This window comes from Neodiprion pinetum, chromosome 3 (assembly GCF_021155775.2).
Source record: "Neodiprion pinetum isolate iyNeoPine1 chromosome 3, iyNeoPine1.2, whole genome shotgun sequence".
NCBI classification, from domain to species: Eukaryota; Metazoa; Arthropoda; class Insecta; order Hymenoptera; family Diprionidae; genus Neodiprion; species Neodiprion pinetum.
The window spans coordinates 2,142,865-2,165,698 of record NC_060234.1 but is presented as its reverse complement, the minus strand read 5'-3'; the positions used below and the strand labels follow the sequence as shown (position 1 = coordinate 2,165,698).

General features: G+C 36.3%; 2 protein-coding genes across 3 annotated transcripts in view; one reads left to right on the top strand and one right to left on the bottom strand.

Annotated features, from left to right (window-relative positions):
• Positions 1–14,902, top strand: part of Dh31 (diuretic hormone class 2) — a 31,580-nt gene extending 16,678 nt beyond the window's left edge. Inside the window, exons 2-4 of the mRNA XM_046619472.2 lie at positions 12,500–12,666; positions 13,161–13,265; positions 13,548–14,902. Of these exons, the coding sequence (XP_046475428.1) occupies positions 12,569–12,666; positions 13,161–13,265; positions 13,548–13,680 (336 nt within the window). The 5' untranslated portion in view covers positions 12,500–12,568 and the 3' untranslated portion in view covers positions 13,681–14,902. The remainder of the gene's footprint in view (positions 1–12,499; positions 12,667–13,160; positions 13,266–13,547) is intronic.
• Positions 14,426–22,552, bottom strand: LOC124215735 (uncharacterized). Of its 2 annotated transcripts, none has more exons than XM_046619470.2 (4): positions 22,394–22,552; positions 19,640–19,677; positions 19,062–19,310; positions 14,426–17,217 (listed from the first exon to the last, which is right to left on the bottom strand). In XM_046619470.2, the coding sequence occupies exons 1-4, from the start codon at positions 22,395–22,397 to the stop codon at positions 17,113–17,115; spliced, it is 396 nt and encodes a 131-aa protein (XP_046475426.1). In that variant the 5' UTR covers positions 22,398–22,552; the 3' UTR covers positions 14,426–17,112. The 2 variants fall into 2 exon arrangements, with proteins under 2 accessions (XP_046475426.1, XP_068990145.1); XM_069134044.1 differs by lacking the exon at positions 14,426–17,217 and adding an exon at positions 17,979–18,622 and having other exon boundaries at positions 22,394–22,551.
• Positions 22,553–22,834: the final 282 nt, after the last annotated feature.

The window sequence follows — 22,834 nt, the reverse complement described above, 5'->3', positions numbered from 1 at the left end:
AGTAATTATAATAATAATAATAATAATGATGAAAGTGAAATTTCGAGGTCGGCAAGTTTCGGTAGCAAAAAGTTTCATTTCCAGCTGAGACAATGGAGAAATAATACCAAGAGAATGAGGCGTATATATATATATGTATGTATATATAAAGCGGAAGTAAAAGAGATGATTACAAAAAAGAAAAAATTGAATAGATTTAGATTAGTTTGCGTGTGTGATTTTTTTTTTCCTCTCTTTGTCGAAACACGAATAAGAAAATTATAACGTTCGGATAATAACGTACGACGAAATTGTTTCTAAATGGGAGGTGAGAAGGGAGCGATGAAAAAAAAAAAAAAAAAAAATTGCGATAAGAGAAAACTGAAAACGCGTGTTTATAAACGAACGCGACGAGTAATAAGCGCGTGAATTCTGATTAGGCATTTATTATAATAATACGTCGTCGTATCGCAGCTGACGACGAATACAACCGGAAATAACATTTTTTTAACCACTCGCTGTCCTGCCGTACAATTATGACTCACATTCAGTGAGAAGGATATTAGAAAATAGAAAAAAAAAAAGAAAAAAAATAAAGAAATGGGGTCAGGAGGGAAAAAACGAATTTCTCTGCGGCGCGAGAGAATGAAAAGTGAAATGAAAGATAAAGAATGACAAAACCTCGGAGACAAACTGAGATGTGCGAAAGATGAGGTGCGCGATTTGAAAATTGAATTATAAACGTATATAAACAATGCAATTATTGTTGCAGCTATAGTTTTTTCTTTTTTTCACTCGCTGTCATTGTTACATATATACTATTATTTGCAGTAAAATTCAATTTTATCACAACTGTCGTACGAAGATGGAATTTCATCAACTCTTACTTCGCAACTATACCTATATATACATACGATTTATATACAGCGCGCGTAAACTTTGTTACATCGAACAAATGCGCTATGTACGTTAAATACGTACATATGTTAACTTTACACGAATCGTTGTTATACAAGTTTTCGTATTTACGCACATGTGTGCTCAACTTTCGTGCAACGCTAAATGTTGCAATTCCCTTGTACATGTACGCAGGAAGCGAAATTGAATTATGCGGCGGAAAGAGATAATAATAAAAAAAAAAAAAAAAAAAAAAACAAGAACCAAAGACGAAGAAAAAAAGTTTAGCGAATTTAGAAGATAAAAATTTAACTCTTTTGCAAAGTATTTAGAATTTTAACGACTCGAAATTACGACAGGATAAAAGCCTTCGAGTTAGATTGAAATTAAACTATAAAGAAAGACTGAGCGGTAACCGTAACTAAAAATGTCTCTCGGTGTGATAAATAAGTGCGAGTCGAGTGTATTGGAAGAAAACGAAAAAGTCTTGTGTTTTAGATGAAAATTCGTCGAGTCTATTTGTCAACTTCACCGCAGACAATTTGGTTAATTTGTTTAGCCTGAAAAGTCGGATAAGACAAACAATTTCGGGTCCTCGAGTCGGTGAAATTATAATCCAAGCAACATCGGGCTTAAACCAAACAATTCCTGTTACAGTTTGGGAAACAAACACCCCGAATTAACCCGCGAGAGGTTCCTCGAGTATGGTTTTCCTTTCTAATCCTGTCCTCGCTTAACCTAATAAACCTGTGGCTGGACAAGCCGTTTAATATTTGTATCTCAAACAATTCCTCGTTACGCGTCTCAACGATTATTATTCGCTCTTTAAAACGGTTGTTCGATGACAAAAATTTCAAACTTTCCGTTCATTCGCTTACTTTCTTTTTTTTTTTACAGTTTTTTTTTTGTTTCGTATCGTTCGCAAACGGCTCGCTCGCGCAAACAAAAAAAATAAAAAAAAAAAAGAAAAGAAAAGAGAAAGAGAGAAAAAAAAAAAAAAACCGGTAGCGCTGAAATTGATAATACAAGCGATATTATTACACAGATAAGTTTATCTAGTCAGTGTAAATATTGGACAATTTTTATTCATTTTTTTTTTTTTTTCTAACGTTCTCTTCCTTTATCCACCTTTTCACTTCTCGTTCTATTATCTCACTATCACATGTTGCATTAATTTTCGAGTTACGCGAACGAAGGTTTAGAGTGAAAGAGAAACGTGACGAACAGGAAACTGAAGTAAAATAAAACGATGTAAAAAAAAAATGAAAAGTAAGATAGAAAAATAAAGAAAAAGGAAGGGAGGGAGGAGAAACGAGAAAAAAAAAAAAAAAAAAAAAATGACAAGGGAACGGTGATTCGAAACATTTGGCCACTCGACTGATCGCTTTCACCGCGATTACATCACCCGCATGAAATTTATCATCATCAATCCGTACGTGTGTGTTGTTATACATCCGTTTACCACCCATCGACGTGGGTGAAACGCCAATACAATTTCACCCCCTCCCCGACCATTCGTCCCTCCGTACCTTTATTTTCTACGTCTACCTTCCTCCGTGCCTACCTTCCATCATCTCGTCGCGAATGGCGACGCGGTTTTAATCGAATCAACAATTTACCCTCCTGCCTTTCGCACCCCCTTTCATCCTCCCACCCACATCTAATCGTCCGACAGAGTAAACAGATTTCTGTTTACACATTGGTGCTGTGTGTACGTGCATTGGATTTGCAGAACCGATGACACTCTCTCTCTCTCTCTCTCTCTCTCTCTATTTAACGCAGGTTATTTGGCAACGGATAAGGACGTGGTTTTTTTCTATATATATATATATATATATACTTCAATCTATTTCGAACAGGCGTGTTAAAAAAGTTGAGTGAGAAGGGGGGGGGGGGGGGGGGATAAAAAAAAAAAAATCACGGATAATCGGTCGAACAGATTGTAGATTTTGAACGCGTACTTGAACGTTATCGATACCACGGCGAATGATTAATTATTTATCGGGTGGTTTGAACAAAATTTTGACAATTGATTTGAATGTAAGATCGCAACACTGATCGTGACGTTTTTTTTTTTTCAAATTCATCGACCTTGAGTGAATTTTATTACAACGTATAATATTATTTCATTATTGATTCTATATATATATAGAGAAGAAAAAGATGGGAATTTAATAATACAAATAATTGTACAAAATTGTGAGGCAATTGTTTAAATAACCCGTAAATTCCTCGTAGATTAAATTTTCATATAAATTATATACAACCGTTCGTTTTTACACATGTATATTCGACATGTTATATTAATTAATGAATAACTCAACGATCCGTCTGAGTTTATGATAATACATTAGTGCCACTCATCGATAACAGATAATTTTAATCGTCTCGTGGCTGCTGATCTCTTATATCTTACTTACAATCGCGATATTTACGATACAACAGTTGTACAAATTTAAAATGAACAATTGCAAGATGACAAAATTATCGATAACTCGCGTACTGTTGTTATTATTATTATTATTATTATTATTATTATTATTATTATTATTATTATTATTATTATTATTATTATTATTATTATTATTATTATTATTATTATTATTATTATTATTATTATTATTATTATTATTATTATTATTATTATTATTATTATTATTATTATTATTATTATTATTATTATTATTATTATTATTATTATTATTATTATTATTATTATTATTATTATTATTATTATTATTATTATTATTATTATTATTATTATTATTATTATTATTATTATTATTATTATTATTATTATTATTATTATTATTATTATTATTATTATTATTATTATTATTATTATTATTATTATTATTATTATTATTATTATTATTATTATTATTATTATTATTATTATTATTATTATTATTATTATTATTATTATTATTATTATTATTATTATTATTATTATTATTATTATTATTATTATTATTATTATTATTATTATTATTATTATTATTATTATTATTATTATTATTATTATTATTATTATTATTATTATTATTATTATTATTATTATTATTATTATTATTATTATTATTATTATTATTATTATTATTATTATTATTATTATTATTATTATTATTATTATTATTATTATTATTATTATTATTATTATTATTATTATTATTATTATTATTATTATTATTATTATTATTATTATTATTATTATTATTATTATTATTATTATTATTATTATTATTATTATTATTATTATTATTATTATTATTATTATTATTATTATTATTATTATAGATCCTGCAAGATTTGAACTAAGGAAATTTGGTAAAATCTTTTTTTAACTAAGAAAAGCAAAACATAAGTAAAACAAAATATATCAACAATAGTCGTTAAAATTATTTTTATCACATTTTAAATTCGATTCGATAAACTTCAGTTTCACTTTTGAACGATTTTAACCAGGATTCTTGATTTTCTTGAAATTCTTCCGCCGGACTTTTCAGTGTCCCGATAAAGTATTAAATTTTCAATTAATTGTCGCATATAATATGTAAAGAAAAATTTGAAATAATTAAGCTCGATTAAAAATTTCGAGGAATTTTCTAGCCTGAAAATAGTTGTGCACATAATTCGGGTAAACCACGTTTAGCGCACTCAGCTGTTTATCGTCTCTCTCTCTCTCTCTCTCTCTCTCTTTGTCTTAATTAATTTCGTAACTCCCTCCCTCCCTTCATTCCTTCCTTTCCGAGCTCACCCTAATCTCGACTAATTCCGGACCTTGAAGCCGCGGATGTTTCCTCCAGAAGCCGCTAATTAACGTGCAAGTCGTTCTCTAATCATCGTCAAGAATCAAAACGCAGCGACGCTTTTGTAAAACTCCCGAGTCTAATTCGTTCCTCACTGAACTGCGGATAACGAAATAAGAAAAAAAAAATAAAAACAATTTAAATAGGGGAACTGAGATGCCAAAAACGAAAAAAAAAAAAAAAGTGATAATTTTCCTCAACCTTTCTCAACTTCATTTTCGCTCTGTCTTCGTTTTTACTTCATTCGAATTTCACAAAATCATTCTGTCTCATCTTCCAATTTAGTATTTCGTGAAAATTAAAAAAATCACACCATTCACGCGATATCAATGCACATAAATTTTTCCAAAATTCTTCACAGTGAAAGTGAAAATTTTAATTTCGTGACCCTAACGAGACTTTTCCAATTATATTACTTATACTTATTATTCCTAATATTCTTACTGTGAATTCATTTATTTATCGACTCGTTTCATCTTCGAATTACATAAAAGTATAATTTTATACGCGACGATCGTGTCATAATATATTTATATTATTCTGATCGATACAGCGTAATTTGATCTATCTATCCGTCTACCGATAAAAAAATTTCTCTACGGTTTTTTTTTTTTTTGTTTTTTTTTTTCACTTTTCATTATTTTTTAAATGAAAATTAATATCACACAGAGGACAAGTTGGGGCTAAAATATAGGGTTGGTAGATTGACCGCTATTCCCTGCGGAATTCCGCCGGATGTTGGTGTAGTAATTTATACTCGAGAAACCGTATGCATATTTTATACACACAATATGCAGACGTGCCGTAGAGGCAATGAAACAGGTTTTTCATATGCGAAGATATGTCTTTGAATATGAGAAAAATAGTCGTTGGATCCGCGTGACATTTATGTCATTTATTTACCTACTTGTTCATTTTTTCCTCCTCTTACTCGCTGTCCGTCTTTTTTTCGCGTGCAAAAGACGAAAGGAAAATAAAAAGACGAAAGAAAAAGGAAACCATCGGACGAAAAGAAGAGAAGATAAACGAATAAGAATTAACGTTTTAATTTCATCGATATATTTTCTTGCTCACTTGGGGGCGAAAGAGAGAAAAAAAAAAAAAAAAAAAAAGAAACCTTACCACTGGGATTTTTTTTCATTTTTTTTTTCGTCAGAGTTATCTTCTTACTTTCGGAACAATCAAACGAGCAATTAACCCTTTTTAGTCATTATTTCATATCAATTTTTTTGTACGTTTCGAGAAATTTGAAAACATATTTCTGTTGAGTTTTTTTTTTTTTTTTTTTTTGCCGTTTCCGATGGTGCAGCGATAGGTTTTCAATACTCGAGAGCAATTGTTGCGATATAATGTAAATTATTATTGTTAGAAGCAAATTGATTGAAAAAAATCGTGAAAATCGAAGGGATAATTTGCGTATTAAATTCATGACAAGTGTTTTGAAGTCGCTGATTACGAATCCGAAATGAGATATCGAAAATTCAGCACGGCGAATCCAATCAGCGATCCCGCAAACCCTTGCACAGAGTTTTTGTCACCGGATTCGTTGAGATTTCAATTTTTGCCCGTAATATTGGATCCGCCATGTTGAATTTTTGGGATCCGATTTCAGACCAGTAATCAGCGATCCCAAGAATCATGAGAGACTGTTTTGTCACAACAGTTGACTCGGCGAAATATTGCGCGACTCAAAGGGTTAAGAAATGAAACCGATGTATAATATTGTCAATTACATTAAGACGGTGGCTTTGTTGTCATTTATACCCCTGCCTGCGGTTAAACTTTGCGCGAATTTCTAGCTCTCATCTCCATCCTATGCTAAAACGATTTACAAGTTAAAACGCAAAAGCTCCAAGTCACTTTGCGATAACAATAAAAGTACGGTTTATTGCCAAGCTTTCAGAGACCCTGCTGTGTTTATAATCTTGGGTAATAAACGAACTCGTTTAAGGGTGAGGATTAAATTTTATTCCATCATCACGTGTCTGCCGTCCGCGAAGTGAACCATTTTTTTATACTCTCAGAACCAAAAATCGTTCCAATAATCTCGATACGATTATCCAAATCTAAAACCTCTCAACGATTATCGTTTTTCTCTATTCAATCAATTATTCATCTTCGCCGTGACGTACGATTGTATTTGAATTTTCAAGATTCTTTTTCACATTTCATTTGTTCCTTCGTCTCGTTGTTGTGTCATTTTTTATTATTATTTTTTTTTTTTTTCTTCTCAACCTTAATGTCGTCGTTTTTTTCACTCACATTTTCTTTCATTTTATCGCAATAATTAATGTCCTTATACATTGTCACCAGATGCCCGAGAATGTCTCTTAAACTCGGAAAAGGGATTGGCATTAGCAGATTAGTTTCCACGGTTGCTTCGCCCAGCTTGCGAAAAACCCGTTACTCAACCGCACTCCGTTTTCTATGTATATATATATATTACATATATACCTATATGTATATATATATAGAACCCCGTGACGGAATGCCGGAATAATTTTCAGGCACTTTAATCTTTTCCCGGACAGTCGTTCTTCTCTAACTGAAACCTTCTCAAATCATTTCTTATAAATCCCTTTTTACTTCTGCATCGGAAATCCGTGCCACGTATCCGGTTTTTTTTTTTTTTTTTTCTTTTATTCTACTGTAATTTCATTATACATAACATTCAAAACTGGGATTAAATTTCATAACGCATCGTTTATATGCTGAGCGGCTACGATGAGTTGAATATTCGACAACTACAATTTTCAACAACACTTTATCTTCGTTTATCCGAATCATCGAACATAACGAGTGAAATCTTGTATTCATTTTCCTCCGTCTTCAACGTAGCGGGGAAAAGATAAAAAAAAAAAAAAAAAAAAAAAAAAAAAAAAATCGACTTTCACTGTTCAACAGTGAAATCTGATCCTTCGATTTCTGTATAATTAAATCCGCGAAAATTCGTTGCGATATTTTTTTACCCCTTAAAATTCCCGTTAAATATCATACCTGTATACGTATTGTAATATCTATAGACGAACGATAAATAATTACTTAAACATCGATCGGATCCATAAGCAATCAGTCAGCGAATCGCAACCTTCGGCGTTTCAACTACTTAGCAAACTCGCAAATTCGCTAATACAGATACAGATGCGGATAAACTCTCCGGCGTCTTGCGCGAATTTACAACTTGCCGTAGGAAAGTTCGATTTTGATAATCGGATAACCGGCGCACCGGCTTTGCAAACTGCTTCGGATTATCCATGTAGAATGCGGTTCCTGCGGTACATATATACATATATACTTAGATATTTATTTATATATATATATATATATATATATATATATATACATATATATACCCAGTGCTTATAGCTAGCCGGTGCATAATATATTACATTACCGCGAAATATGCTCGGTAATATGTCGCCACGTTCATCTCTTAGTATCCGTACATATACGTAAATGTACAGTCTCGTTGTATGTTGGACTGCGTTACATCATACATGCAGGAAATTTCATCTTTCCCCTCCATGCAATTCTGTTGCCTGCAAAGCGTTCAAACTATGCGAGGCATCCCTAAATTTATTAACGTATACGTGATATTTATAACGCAGACGGGAACTCGCTCCAAAATTGTCAATCAAAATTTTTTTCACACATACGGTATTCGCTTTTCAATGTTTGTACGTATAAATATACGAACCGATCAGAGCCGGCAGCTTTTAGTTTTGTAACGAATATTTATCCGCGGTAGGTGTACATTTCAAAAAAAAATGATCAATTTTTTATCACGGAGTCTTGCAATTTTTTGCGCAAGAAAAAAATAAATAAATAACGCAAGTCTTACTTGAATTTTGTTCAAAACCCTAAAGGAACGTGAGGATTACAAGCGGAGGAGAAAATCTTTCGGGATATGGAACGAGGTAGACCGTGGAGGGATATCGCGTTTGAATATGTGTCACTTATGGTAAAAATCAACGATCAAGAAGTAGCTTTTGGCGAGAAGCGGCGGGAGGCATGAGGGGGTGATTTGAAAGTAACGCGTACGAACTCGAGAGGGGATTCGAGGGGCTTTGGACGACTAGGTTTCCCAAATCTGTCGGGGGATTTCCGCCCCTCCTTCCAACCCCCCCCCCGTTTAAATTCTTTTTCCTCCTCGGAGAAAATCGCGTGTCTGACGGGTGACTTTTATTACACTTGTATGCGGTTATACGGCTGCACGAGATCGAATCGAAGAATACGGGGAGGGATGAAGAACGGGACAAAAAACGAAAGGATGGAAGAAAGAAGAATAGGAAATTCCCAATTGCCAATGATTGTATAATATAGGTATACCTCGTATTATATTCATGTACATATACATATACATATACATATACATATATATATATACATATATATATATATATATATACGTGGGGCCAATTTGTACCAGGGGGTAAATTTATATCCGCACGGCTTTAGGGGGATGATCGAAACGCGATTTATACTTTGAGAATGGGGAATCGGTTGTTGGCCGGAATTGATGCGGGTGTAGGTATAGGTACGTCGAAACGAGGATAAAAATCGGAAAACGAGAAAACTAACACGACTGAGGGAAATATGAGGAAATTATAAGCCGCTGAAAGAAACTTGCGAGGCGAATGGTAAAACGTTTGGTAAATATGCAGTTTAAACGTAACGCCCCAAAGATAAAATATTTGTAAGAAAAAGAAAAGTAAATAAGAATAATTATACAGAGTGAATTGCCAACGATCGAATGGTTTAACGAAATGAAATTGAAACGCGGACTGAATTCTCGTAGCTATTCTTCTATTCGCAAAGTTATTACAAAAATGCGCTTGAACGTACGAGAGAAAGAAGAAAAAATAGAAATACTCGGGGAATCGCTCGTCGTATCTGCTCTCGGTATCTTCAGTGTCATCCGAGATGCGGCATCTCGAGTTTAAATTTGAGCTTCAATCGTTCCCCGAGGCTGTGAACTGCGACTGGACGATCTTCTGATCTGGTCTCTTTACCCGGCTTCGTATCCTGTCTGCGGAGTCGGTTTGCAGTGTTCTTACAAAACTAAGGAAAATAACTTAAATTCATCCCTTAGGATTTACGCGATGCAATCGAATTTCATACCGGAGAAGTTCAATACGCCCGACGGTGCTGTTAACGGAATTTTATTGAATTCGGTTCTGACTAGTTTTATCGGAAAGCTGATTTCTTGGTACATAAACAAAGTGATTCAAAGTTCGCATTTTTTACTGAAATTGTTCGGTAATCGGTAATGTTGAAGTTCGCGAAAGTATTCTGCAGAAAATAATGTGTAAATTTGAATGCAATTTGATAAATGAACGATTAGTTTACTAGAATCTGCCATTTCGAAATATCGATAAAAATCAACGATTGAGCGATTTGTAGATAATTCGTGATATAATTTAGAAGATAAATTATTTGTGTATTTAAAAAGTTATCGAAAGCTTGACGATTTCCGTAGAAATCTGTCGGTTACTTTTTTCTATTAATTTATTAACGTTGAGGATGATAATAAAATAATTCTTCAACGTAGATCGAATCGATTATCCTCAATTTAATGAAAAAAATTTCAACTCTTATTTCGCAATTTAATCGCTTCAACGTTGTTTTGACCAGATTGTACGACAGCTTTTAAAAAAACGAAACTAGGAGACGGTTAATTGTCAAAATTGTGTCAGATAATCAGACAAGCAACGCCCGGAGGTAAAATGCGAAATTTCGAAGAGCTGCCACCTGTAACCCTTTATAAATATGAATATTCATAATCGTTGTATATGAAGAAAGAAAGAGAGAGGAGAGCCGAGTTTCAAAGGCTCTGCAGGGAGAGATCAAAGCTTTATAACGAACGGGTTGAATTTCAGGATGAAATTAGCATTTATGCCACAACATCCCAACAGCCCGGAGGGTCGGAGGGTTCACTTTTCGTGGGTTCGTGTAAAAAGCGTTATTACACATTTATCTCAGATAACATTGCAGGCATCTACCATAAATTGGCGAGAAGATACTCGCGGGGTGAACAGTTTCAAGGAAACACGAAACTTCTTTTCCTTTCCGTTCTTTCCTTTTCATTTGTTTATTCATTTTTTCCTTCTTTTTTTGTTATCATTATATTTATTTCTACTTATTTTTTTTTTTTTTTTTTTTTTCACCAGAGGCAAAAACTTTCCTGCACCCGCAGTTAAATTCCACAGTAATAATTCCGACGATTCCGGAGCTTGAATTTTGACCAAAACTTAGCTACAAGTATTCCGTAAAGAAGCAAACTTTTCTGCAAACTTTCTCCAAACTCTTAAACTTCAGTTTGCGATTCGAGAAAATGATATAACAATTATATACACCGTATAATCTGGCTTCAAGATAAATTTTCTCAGATTTCATTTATCAATCGCTCGCCATAATTTTGCAGTCATTTTTTAAAATCTCCATCCGTTAAAGATTAAAAATCAATGCCAAGACTTAATGCGCACGCGCAACGATTCCAGAGCGACCGTTTGCCAGGCTGACCAACTGCTTGTAACCTCAAAAATTTTGACAATTTACGATGTTGAATACAACTGCCAATGACAAATGTCCAAATTTTGTAGGTTACGAGAGAGTAGCCGTTTGTCAATTGTTCAAAACCTAAAAAATTTTGAAAATTTCGACAGTTGTGCTCAGCATCGACAAACGTTAAAATTTTAGAGGTTGTGAGCGGTTGGTCAACCTGTCAAACAGTTGCTCCGGGATCGTGTCGCGTGCGGATGAAATTACAGCAGACGACGGACCATGCAGTGGCTATAAATTCACCCTACACATATATTATCCACAAAGTAATCGCGAGTTTGACGACGTTGATGCAAACGTACAATATAGTTCGGAATAATTTCAACACGACAAACTTGGCGATGAAATCGTTGACAGTTCAAGCTTGCACGTCTGAGAAGCCGCGAAGTAATATTCTGGTTGCGGTGTACATACATAGGTATACTCGTAGTTTCGTCGTTGAAGTTATGCAAACTAGTCTATACATGTATGTATGTATGTATATCCCATGCATCCATTGCCCGAGGGACGCGCGGCGTCGCGACGCGCTGTCTCAATTTAGTAAACGAGGCGTCCTCGCCACCCTCGCAGCTCTGGAATTGCTCTCTCCGCGTCAAACCTTTCGCAGATCAACTTCGGTTCAAGTTAATTTCACCGGAAGTAAAGCTCGGGGAAAGGCTAAACGGCTTTATCCGATTCAAGGAGGTCCGCTAATTTTCACATTATAAAATTTAACAAAATTTATGTATAAGAATAGATTTCTCATTGACCCCAAACGCATTCCAAATTTTAGACTAAATTTTCGTATCCCTGAATTTCGAAAAAAGAAGATCAAAATCGTTCTTCTACTTTCGTGTAAAATGAGATCTAAGACAGTTGGGAGTGACATTGGTTGTTCCGCAGCGATAACGAGGTGGAAAAAAATTATAACGAATGTACAATTTTTTGACAAGATCAGTGTACCAGATACTGATCTTGTCCTAATTATCGACATTTTTCTGTTATATCTATTTGATCGTTACTTCTAAAATTACAAAAATATTAATTTGTACCATCTACCTGTCTAGTCTAATTGGTTTTAGTCATAGAGAAATTCACACTTTCATTCATAAATTTATAATTATAGAAAATACAAATAAGATCAATAATCGGTTCTACACGTGTCAATAACTGTTGTCCCTTATTTCTTTTCTAAAACTTTCTCTTAATCTTTGAAAATTGTTACCTAGACTTGATCGCTGCAATAATCGTGTACGAATAATCGTGTGTTTCAGGTGACCGAGAGCAGTTTCTGCAATCACGAAAACAAATCCACCGATAAAAAAATCTCCGAGACAAACACGATGCAGAGACAAATCGCCATCGTCTCGCTGCTGCTCAGCGTTGCAGTCGTATTCATGTTAGCCGCATCGGCACCAATGGCAGACGCTGCTCCCTACACGTGAGCGAAAAATCTGTGACAAGTCTAAGAATGCTTCAAGTCGGGCAGCTTGAGCGGTTTCTCAAAGTTGAATGCGTACACCAGGATTCCTGTGTACAGATAAGATTGAAATCAATTCTTACATGTACAAACTTCGTGGGACATAAATGTCCGTCTAGACAGTCTCGAGACTCCCCCATTTCGGTCAATCAAGTGTGTTGCCGCAAACTTAAGCACCGTGCTTTAAAATTTACGGCTCTAAATTTCCCGCGTTTATTCCTTTAAAGCTGCCGCTGCGAGAGAAAGGCGACGAATTATTTATAGAGAGTCTGTACCTGATACTGCTGTACGGATTAAATGATTAACTATAATTCGCCGTGAGACGTGTCCGGTAATTGTTTCAAAGTTACACGGGTTGAATATCCACTCGGAAACAAGTCGCTTATTTTTTTCTTTTTTCTTTTTTCTTTTTCATATAACGTCCGATCGATTCACGCTTCCTGTCCTTTTTTCAGTCCGTCAAATTACTACAATCAGCTGGAAGAAGAAGATCCCGAAGTGATGCTCGAAATGTTGGCGCGTCTTGGACAGAGCTTGATCCGCACCCACGAGCTTGAGAAGTGAGTTACATATCAGTGTCGTGCGATTAATCGATTGATCGGCAACTTCAATTGATCGTCTTTTCGATTCATGGTTTATTTTTTTATTCCTCGAATAAACGATCGATCGAAGCTGACGATCAATATATTAATCGCACAGCACTGGCACACGTGTCGGTAAAAAAAAAAAAAATAAAAAAAAATTAATCAAGGATATAGAAATGTCGAAGAAACGATGAGAATTTTTTTTTTTTTTTTTTCAACAAAATCGAATGCTCACGCTGTTCAATATTTTATCCGTAGCTCGAAACGCGGTCTGGACTTGGGACTGAGCCGAGGATTCAGCGGATCTCAAGCCGCCAAACATCTGATGGGATTGGCAGCCGCCAATTACGCCGGTGGACCAGGCAGGAGGCGCCGTTCCGAACAAGCGTAGAGTCGCCAATGATTTGTTCACTAATTACGTTAATTGTCACCGAGGTTTCGGCTCAGTTGAGTTGTTTAGAAAATTGCTCGTTTCGCCTGTATTTTTTCTTTCATTTGTTTTTTTTTTTTTTGTAATTTTAATTTGTTTCATTTTTGTCGTGTTACTGTTTCCAATTCCTTCTACCTTCTCTCCCGCGACCCAGTAGCTAATTATTGTATTATTCGAACCGCCCACGTACCGCCTCGCTCAAACCCTCAATCAGTTGTATTTCATTCATCGATTTATACGCCTGTACTTGTAGGTATAAGGCAGAGTCGCGATTACACGCGGTAATTATAGCTTCGTTACTATATTCAGACGGTTCGATTACGCGATGGATGGAAAATAGCCCGGATTACGAACGAAACAGTTCCGCCGGTTCCCACGTTTGTTTTTTTTTTTTCTTTCATTTCTCACCCGGAAATACAGAGGGTGGAATTATGGAGGGGGCGTAAACAGGAAGTAAAAGACGCCGCGGTAAATTCGGTCAACGACGAGATCTGACAGATTGATTTCGGTTTACGTAACTGCAGTGCGAAATAAATCGATGACCATTCGGCCGTCTGCGATGGTTGTTATCCACGCATCGGTTGTTCAACACCTTTACCGATGATTGAATTCGGAACTAGACTAGGGGTGGAAAACAAGCGTTTTGGAAAGCGGTAGAACATTTCTGAAATTACTGGAAACAGTGTTTCGATTTTTTTCTAACCACGCGTAGAACGTCTAACTCTAATTTAAATTTCGACATATGTAACTGCGAATAGAGAGACTTGTAACGCCTATTAATTATTTATTTATCAATGGTTTCTGATCGTGAATAATTAGGTTCTCTTGACAGACCGCTTGTGATGTAATATTCTCGTCTGTCGGACAAATTTTGTATTCGTCCGACGAATATCTGTACAAATTTTTATTTATATGTATATTAATTGTCTGTTATTATTGTTAATTTTGCGTTTGAGCGAATGTACGGGTTGTCGTTTGATGTAATCGCACAATTATGGGCTCAGAATACGTATATCTATATATATATATATATATGTATATAGATATATGTATATTATAATATAATGAATTGATAGAATATATAGATAGTGAAAATGTGTCAAATTTACCCTCATATATGAAAAATATATATATATATATATATATATTGAATGAAATAAAAACTTCTGCCTCTGTGTATTAATTATTATCAGACTTTTTTGCGTGCCCGATTCTTGTGAATAATAATAACGATTATGATAATAAATGTTACTTTGACCCGGTCGCATCATTACAATACGCTTGCTCATTCCTGTTCATCCCGTCTTCCATGCGTTATTCATGAACGTTATCCTGGATCCCATTTAATCCGAGCGGCATGATGGGATTCTTAACATTTCAAAAGATGATACATGATGATTACTATGAACGGTTCAACTCGAATCGTTTACAGGGTTAACAGACACTCGACCAAACGTTAGTTTGACAACCGAAAAGTTTAGTTGATTTTATAGGGCGCGGAAAATAAAATGTTTCTGTAATGTCTGAGACAAGGTTTGGTACCAACATCCCGTAGATTCCGTTGCAATCGCGAAATCGGATCTGTACAGTGAAGTCGTTTTAAAAAAAAAAAGAAGTATTGTTTCATTAAATTGACCAAATTGAAATCGAGATTTCGTATTTAGAGGTATTATTATTTTATTTCTTTGCAATTTTGAGACAATCGTTTCATTAATTTATGTATTTAAAACAACATACTGTGTTCCCACGAGAAAGTTTTCTACGAAATGCGTTTACAAACTGATTTTCTTAAAATAGCCGAAAGTTTTTTCTGACAACGAACGAAGGTCATTGCGATTAGGTAGTAGAAACAATTTAATTAACCTCAGTCAATTTCAGAATTATCTAAAAATTTGAATTGCGTGACACTGCCAACCAAAGCAAAGGGTGCAGTGTCCGACTGTTTTTAATTGCTGAAAATGTGTTGCACTGCTGATTTCAATCCTGTGTTGCAATCGATGCACGGAGAAATTAATTCTGAAATGGATTGTGTCACTCAAGGTGAATTACGCTCGCTGACAATGCAATGCTTTCACGCGGTCGACCGATACCACCTTCCCCTACACTTTAAATGAGTATAATACCGGTTTTCCTATACTTCTCGAGGCGCTGACCGATCAGCTCTACTTCTGGCTTTAGACTGAGCGCAAAGTTCGGGTGATCGTTCGGTTTCAAATTTTCGTACAGAGGGCCTCGCAGTTTCGAATTGAAAATTTTCGACCGCTGACACGACTCAACTGCCGACGTTACCCAATCCGGTGTTAATGTGTCGGCACGATTGAGAATTTGAGAGGAACTCTGAACTCTGATGAATACGATCGAACGTGATCACGAACACCGTGAAAATTTTTCGATTTTCAGCTGTAACTTTTAATCCACTGCTCGCAGCGACTCTAAATTGCGAGCATTAGATTCCTCTCGCAAAATTACGTCGATATAGCGCATCAATGAATCGATTACACCACTTTTAAAATCGGTCAAATTTTGATCAAGGAAATCCAAAGGGGGGTATCCTTGCTTTTTTTTTGCAATTATAATCCTCCGTAGATTAATTAGACCTCAAACAATCAGTAAGCTAAAAAAGAAATCTGGAACATCGTAGGATCTATAGAATCATTTTTACACAAATTCATCACGAACAAATTCATTGCAAGAATGAACGTCTTGGATCGGATAAAGTATGAATACGTACGTCGATGTGTATTTTTTTTTTTTGTTTAATTACTTACAAGTTAATTTATAGTAAATTCAATCGGACGATAATTGTTGTATTTTATATTGCGTATGTAAGGACGTTTCGCTTATGGTACCTAAATTTACACCGAAACCTCGTATCCGCAACGTCCTATTGCGATCAAAGTAATTCCATACATCGACGCTGGTTGCGTACCATCAGGCGATAAGCAGGGGGAACCAATCTTAAAATACGTGTAATTTGTTTGCCTGACTGCCCGCAGTCAGGCGCTTACGTTTTTACAGCGCTGGTTCAAATCTACCAAATTTGCGAACAAATTCGGCGGCATAAAGATTCGCGAGGCATTATAAAAAAATTGTGAAATCCAGTAAATAGCTGTCCGCGCTTATAATAGCAGCAGTAGCAGCGAATCACTTTCATTTCGATGCACGATACTATCCCTAATATATCTATATATATATATATTATACATTATATGTACAAAAGAGTCGCGAGAAACGTTAAATCCGTTAAACCGTTAGCCGTATAATTTCCGTCAAAGAAAGAATCTGTTCTTCAGAAACATGAATCGTGTTTCGTCGTCATTTTTTTCGTCCGTTACGTTGTTCGGGGTTGTTTTATTTTTATTAACAGCCATCGGATCCGTCAATATTCCTTGCCTAAACTTGATTCTTCTTGAGATAAGCCTCCTTGTCGACCTCTGCGAATTTAGTCAGTCGCGTACCGTTGTACGGAAATTCACTGCCAGGTGGGTGCATTCGCATCTACAAAATAGAGATGAAAATTAGAGTGATGTTGAAATGAAGATTTATCGTTGGTATAAATTCTATTCCCGATCAGAAATTCTAGAGGCGAAATTTACGACCGATTACAAAAATTCTTATACTGCATCGAACGGATCTCGTTACATTAAGTATTTAGTATGAATTGGATTCTGTACCTGACTTTTAATTTACATACCGCACACGCATCGTAGATTATCAGCACCGAATTTTGCCAATTTTTTTCGGTACCGAAAGTGAATAAGGATCACCCTCATTCATTGTGTATCTGTGTTTGTGTGTATAGAAATACAACGTTCGGAGCACATCGAGACAAGAGACTGACTCCGTGAGCAATTAAAACATAGAGAAACAGGTCGAAACTACATAGATTGAGAAAGAGAAAGAGAGCTGTTGAAAATTCTTAGAATTTAAATGAAATCATTATTTTCACCGTAGTTACAGAGGTTCGCTTTATTCTGAATCGTAATAAAAATGATTGTCTCATTGTAAGACCTGAATAGATAAATAGGCAAATCACACTACTCTTTAAAGCGAATTACTTGTTCTACGCTTTACTGAAATTTCAATCCCACAATCTACATTATAAGAAGCTGGAAGCCCCGAGTACGGTGAATAAGTGAACGCCTTTAAAATTTAGTGATATTCTTCCTTACATGCGTCCCGATACAAATTGAATGCGAAAAATTATTCTGCATACAAGTTCGCTATTGATTACACCGAATGAAAATAAATAGCCAGGATTGAAGGTAACTAAACACGATTTTTTTCATTTATTTACTTGCATATTAGTGGTGCATTCAAACCTTACGCCTTGAACTTGACACCGCCTTCACCAAGTTAGTTCATTAATAGATCAGTTGTATAAAACCAATTAAAATATATAAGCGTACTAAAAGTTTTCGCGAATGGTTTTCACCACTCGGTCATAATTGGATCAATATACCAAATACCATTCTGGCAATAATACCGAATGTATATTAACCAGACATTAAAGTTGCACGTTTCGATGAATACACAGAGTGTGAAAAGGTTTAACAATAACTAGACTCCGTTAAAAAACAGAGTGTGAGCGTTTCACTTCTATGCTTGGATTACACAATAAAAATGCATGAAATTAAAGAACAAAAAATAAATGAATTGAAACTGAGATATATAATTAAAAAAATTACAAAGTACGAATGTCTGGGTCGATTTTATTCTTCATCCACCAGCATTGCAGGCGCGATTTATAACACATCATAATTATCTCCACTACTCGACCGATGTATTAGTAGAGTGAGTCTATTAGGTCTACGATGTTTGTGTCTCGACGAGATATCATCTAGGCGTTAGGCGAAACGTTGTCGTTCTCCACTCTGTCCTCTTCGGCGTTCCGGAACCGTTTCTGTAATAAAAGAAACCAACACCGGATGGTTAAAACCTCTTTGCCGAGGGTTAATGGCCGTAACTCGGTTTCGGGGTTTCGCTTCGTCTCCAGTTTAGTCGGGTTCAGACGGGCTGCATGTGTGCAATTCATCTCTCCCACCCCTCAACCTCGATGGTTAAAACAGACTTTCTTCCTCTCGGTTTTATGTTATACATATACATTTTTTTCCATACAGGCGCTGGTTCACATCATTTTGTTCCAATGTAAGACAAATAAAAAAACGTGTAAAATCGAGGCGCAATCGATTGATTCAAGGTCTATTTTTCACCCAAACTGTACGCCGGATGCATCCTCAAGCATTTAGGCTCCAAGGCTACGTTTAGGCGGCCTCTGTAAGCGCAGTGGGGCAAAAAAAAAAAAAAAATGATATCCAATCATTAAATCTCACAAGGCTCACCATGATCCTGTATTTCTCACGGCAAGCGTATTCCGTCTCGTCCACGTCGTTGTAGCAGTCGCTCTTGTAGTCCTCGGGAATGGGTCCGCCCTCGAATTGACAAAGTCTCGACAAGGGTCGTGAGTGAACGATAAGCTTGTCGTAGCCGGTCGGCTTACGTTGGGGGCAGTAGAAAACATCGGGGGTGTTTTTGTCGAATACAATGCTCTTCCGCATCATGTCGCCGGCATTGGCGAGCATCAGAATAGTCTAGTGGAAAATAAGCGCTTCGGTAAACAATCGGGAATTTTACAGTTGTAGAGATCAGCTCTTCGTCCTCCGCTGACATGGATTCGCAAATGTAACGGAGATGATTTGAGTGCTATAAAAGCGAAATATGAATAATTCATTGGGGTATCAAAAACTGGCACGTAAGTCGGAAACAGTTATACATAACGAGAGAGTTCGTTTCTCCTTCTCTTCTTCGAATGATTAATATCTTCGCAATCGAGGCTAAGTTTATCACCAGTGACCTCAAACATCGAATCAAAACCGTAAAATTAACCGTCAAGCCGCGATACGGTAGCTCTGAAACTTACCGCTAAAACGACAGCGATACTAAACGTTGACATTTTATCTGCAACAGAAAAAAAAAAAAAACAGTTAAGGTTTATTCGTTAATTGACCCAGATTGGTATAAAATTGAGGATGCTGGAAACGGATTCGCTCGGTTCTTGAGCAACTTGGAAGTAGTCGATGATGTTCAAAGAATGAATTTTCGGTTTTAGTTACTTAATCGGATTTGGAAGATGGTAGAAATCCCACTCTGTAACTCTATTCTGCCGGTATGCCGCATTCCGTCGTGAGTAACCGATTGGCGTTTAATATTTCATCTCGCATAGTGCAGAAGGATGTTAGGACAGGATTAAAAGGTTACGACTGTTAAGAGCGGGCCTATAAAGTTGACTTATAACAGTCGAGTCATGCGCGATATCACGACACAGAGGTGAGGCAAACATGCAGGTATCGGATGTAAAAGAGACGAGACCAGCCGGGCGATGGTATTTCAGACGTGGTATTTTCATCCAGTCCGTGTCACTGATACGCATAAACCTAATACGATTATAACGTATGAAAGAATTTCACACAAAACATATTTCACAAGGACGACAACCTAAGTAAAAAATGGAGAACGGAGGATAGAGTCAAATTAACACGTATCGCCGAGTCTTTGACTTTTTATTTATTTGTACTCATTAGCGTCTCGAGTATTCGGCAGATTTGGTCCCAGAATTCGAGCAAACGATTTTCCAACTATGGTAAAGATACAAGAGTTTTGATAACACTCCGCGCATCTTGCGACAAACCGCATTGCTTGACATTTGAAATTCTTGAACAATCAGAAGTATAATTAATCGGACTTGTAAAGGAAGTGAGAACTTTACGTCTCGCGTATCCTTGAATGTCTTCAAACATTGACACACGGTGACAAACCGTATCTACGTTACTGTTTCAGCAGTCCAAGGCCCGCCTTGGTTAATGGAATATGCTGGGAGTGGTACGAGCTTAGAAATAAACTGTTCGAAAGTAAAATCGAACCAAAGGTAAAGAGAAAAAGAAAGAGTTGGAAGAAAAAAAGACATGTCGTAACGCGATTAAATTTGCCGTAGAAACACTGCAGTCATCAGCGTCACGGCATCAGGTGTACCCGCACGTTTTGTATGCATGCAAGAAATTTCGTAAAGCCATAACTTTCGTTTAGTCGTAAAACTATTCTGAGCGTTGCACAACAACGAGTGTGAATCACGCTCCAATTGCAAATGCGCATAAGATAATCGTTTCATCTCGAAAAGTGTTCATAGTGAAACGAAATTCCGAAAACGTCTCAACGACGAGCGTAAGTCATTAAATTTTGGGATAGAAACGGTTTTCACAAAGTCGGTGAATTAGAAAGTGGAAAAATTTAAACGAAATCAACATCAACCGACCCAGATTCGATAATCTAATATATCAGTGACGGCGAGAAGGCTCGAGTATACAGGACTGCTGATGGACATTGAAAGTAATTAGGCTACGGGCGCTCTCTCTTTCTCTCTCTCTCTCTCTCTCTCTCTTGCTGTCAGTCATAATTGCAGCATGTATGCGTTGTGTACATGGTCAGCAGATTCTCGCTTTTGCGTTCAGTTTCGTTACACATTCGGTCAGCATATTGAGAAATTGTGAAATTCTATTCACCGACGTTGGCGTCACCTTTTTAGGCTGGCCAGGAGGAACGGCTTTTATATAATTACACGTGTTTGTATGTACTAAAAATCGATGTCAACTATATCGCGATTTTTAACCACAGGAAAGTAATTAATTCAGATTCGTGCAAAAGAAATGAATTTCCATTCGCACACTTTTGGAATAATTTAATTAAACCTCATGTCTCGGCAGGTACACTTTATATTTTGTGTCATTTGTTACGTTTCTGTTGGTGAGTATGACACACGGATTGTCATATTAACGTTTGATTTATAATTTTTACTTTTTTTTTCACTTAGTGATACAGTAAAAAACGTTTAAATAAACTCAAAAACTCCAGTGGTCCTACTGGGACATTATTTTTCTAACCGTGCTTGAGCATGAAAAAACGATTACGGCTCACGCTTCGCTCTTATTTTTAATACAATAACTGCATGCAGCCAAACGTGTCCCTGACGTCACTACTGGCATTTCCACCCACTTGTTTTGCAGCAGAGTACGATGCAGATATATGCAATCATTTCTGGCACTCCAGATTATCAACAGCCTTCAATTGTTCGCATTTTAGTAATGAGACTACCCACGTACGCGGTGACTGATTAATAAAGCATACTCAGCTTGCACAAATTGGATTCGTTAAGGTTAACCGACCTTGGATAATGGGAATCTATGCAGATCTCTTCGTTCTTTATTTTTCAACGACGATTTTACAGGGTAAAAATAGACTAAAGAAAAATAAAAACACAAGTGGGAGTAACCGCTTGAACAACTCTGCGGACGACAGTCAAGGTCTGATTGTAAGGCAAAAGGATACGCGCGGTATTGGAATTCGTTCTGGGTGTTGGAATCAGGAAAAGTGATCATACGTCCCCGCTTTGAAACAAGCCGGAACTCCAAGAACGAGTGATGACTATTTTCTAAGGAACGGCAGAGACACCTGCAGCAGGCGTCTTCTAACTGAACTGCATGGATAGAATACGTACGAAATTGGATGAAAAAAAAATCTGATAAATATGGGAGCTCCGTTCAACGGTTGTTTCGGTACTCGCGTTGGAGGACAGGAGAGTCGGGTGAAATTGAATAGAGATGAAAAATGGTGCGTGACTTACCCATGCCGCAGGTATCAAGTCGATCGGTGTAAATCGGTGAGGTCTTGTTATCCTCCTTTCCTCTTTCCTTCGATGCTACGTCCGCACTCAACGACAGCCTACTGACTGAGACCAGTGCTGGTCTTGTCCGATTTCGCCCGGTAGTGGGAGAGATTTGCCGTTACACTGTCTCAGGGCCGTGACGCTCTTTTGGCTTTTATACGTGCCCGTCGTTCATCGGACAACATGAGGATCCGTAAGCCCTGCGGGCCTTCTCGACGATTACAAGGTCGAGAAAGTCCACCGAATTTTCCGCATAGTTCATTTTGCTGGCAAATCCATAGTCAATTAAAGATGTTCCGAAACATCGGAATGGCTTAGGACCCGGTCGATTAGATCCTGGTGCAGGTCTCGACGTAGCCGTTTCCGAAAGTTCAACAACTATCGGCGATCTTGCTGTTT

Bases quoted from the DNA above. Each gene is read 5' to 3' on its own strand.
- LOC124215735 (XM_046619470.2), bottom strand. The intron at 19,311-19,639 runs GTAAGTTTCAGA...ATTTTCCACTAG, and splicing joins GTATCGCTGTCGTTTTAGCG to ACTATTCTGATGCTCGCCAA. The intron at 17,218-19,061 runs GTGAGCCTTGTG...TCTATTTTGTAG, and splicing joins GTGAGAAATACAGGATCATG to ATGCGAATGCACCCACCTGG.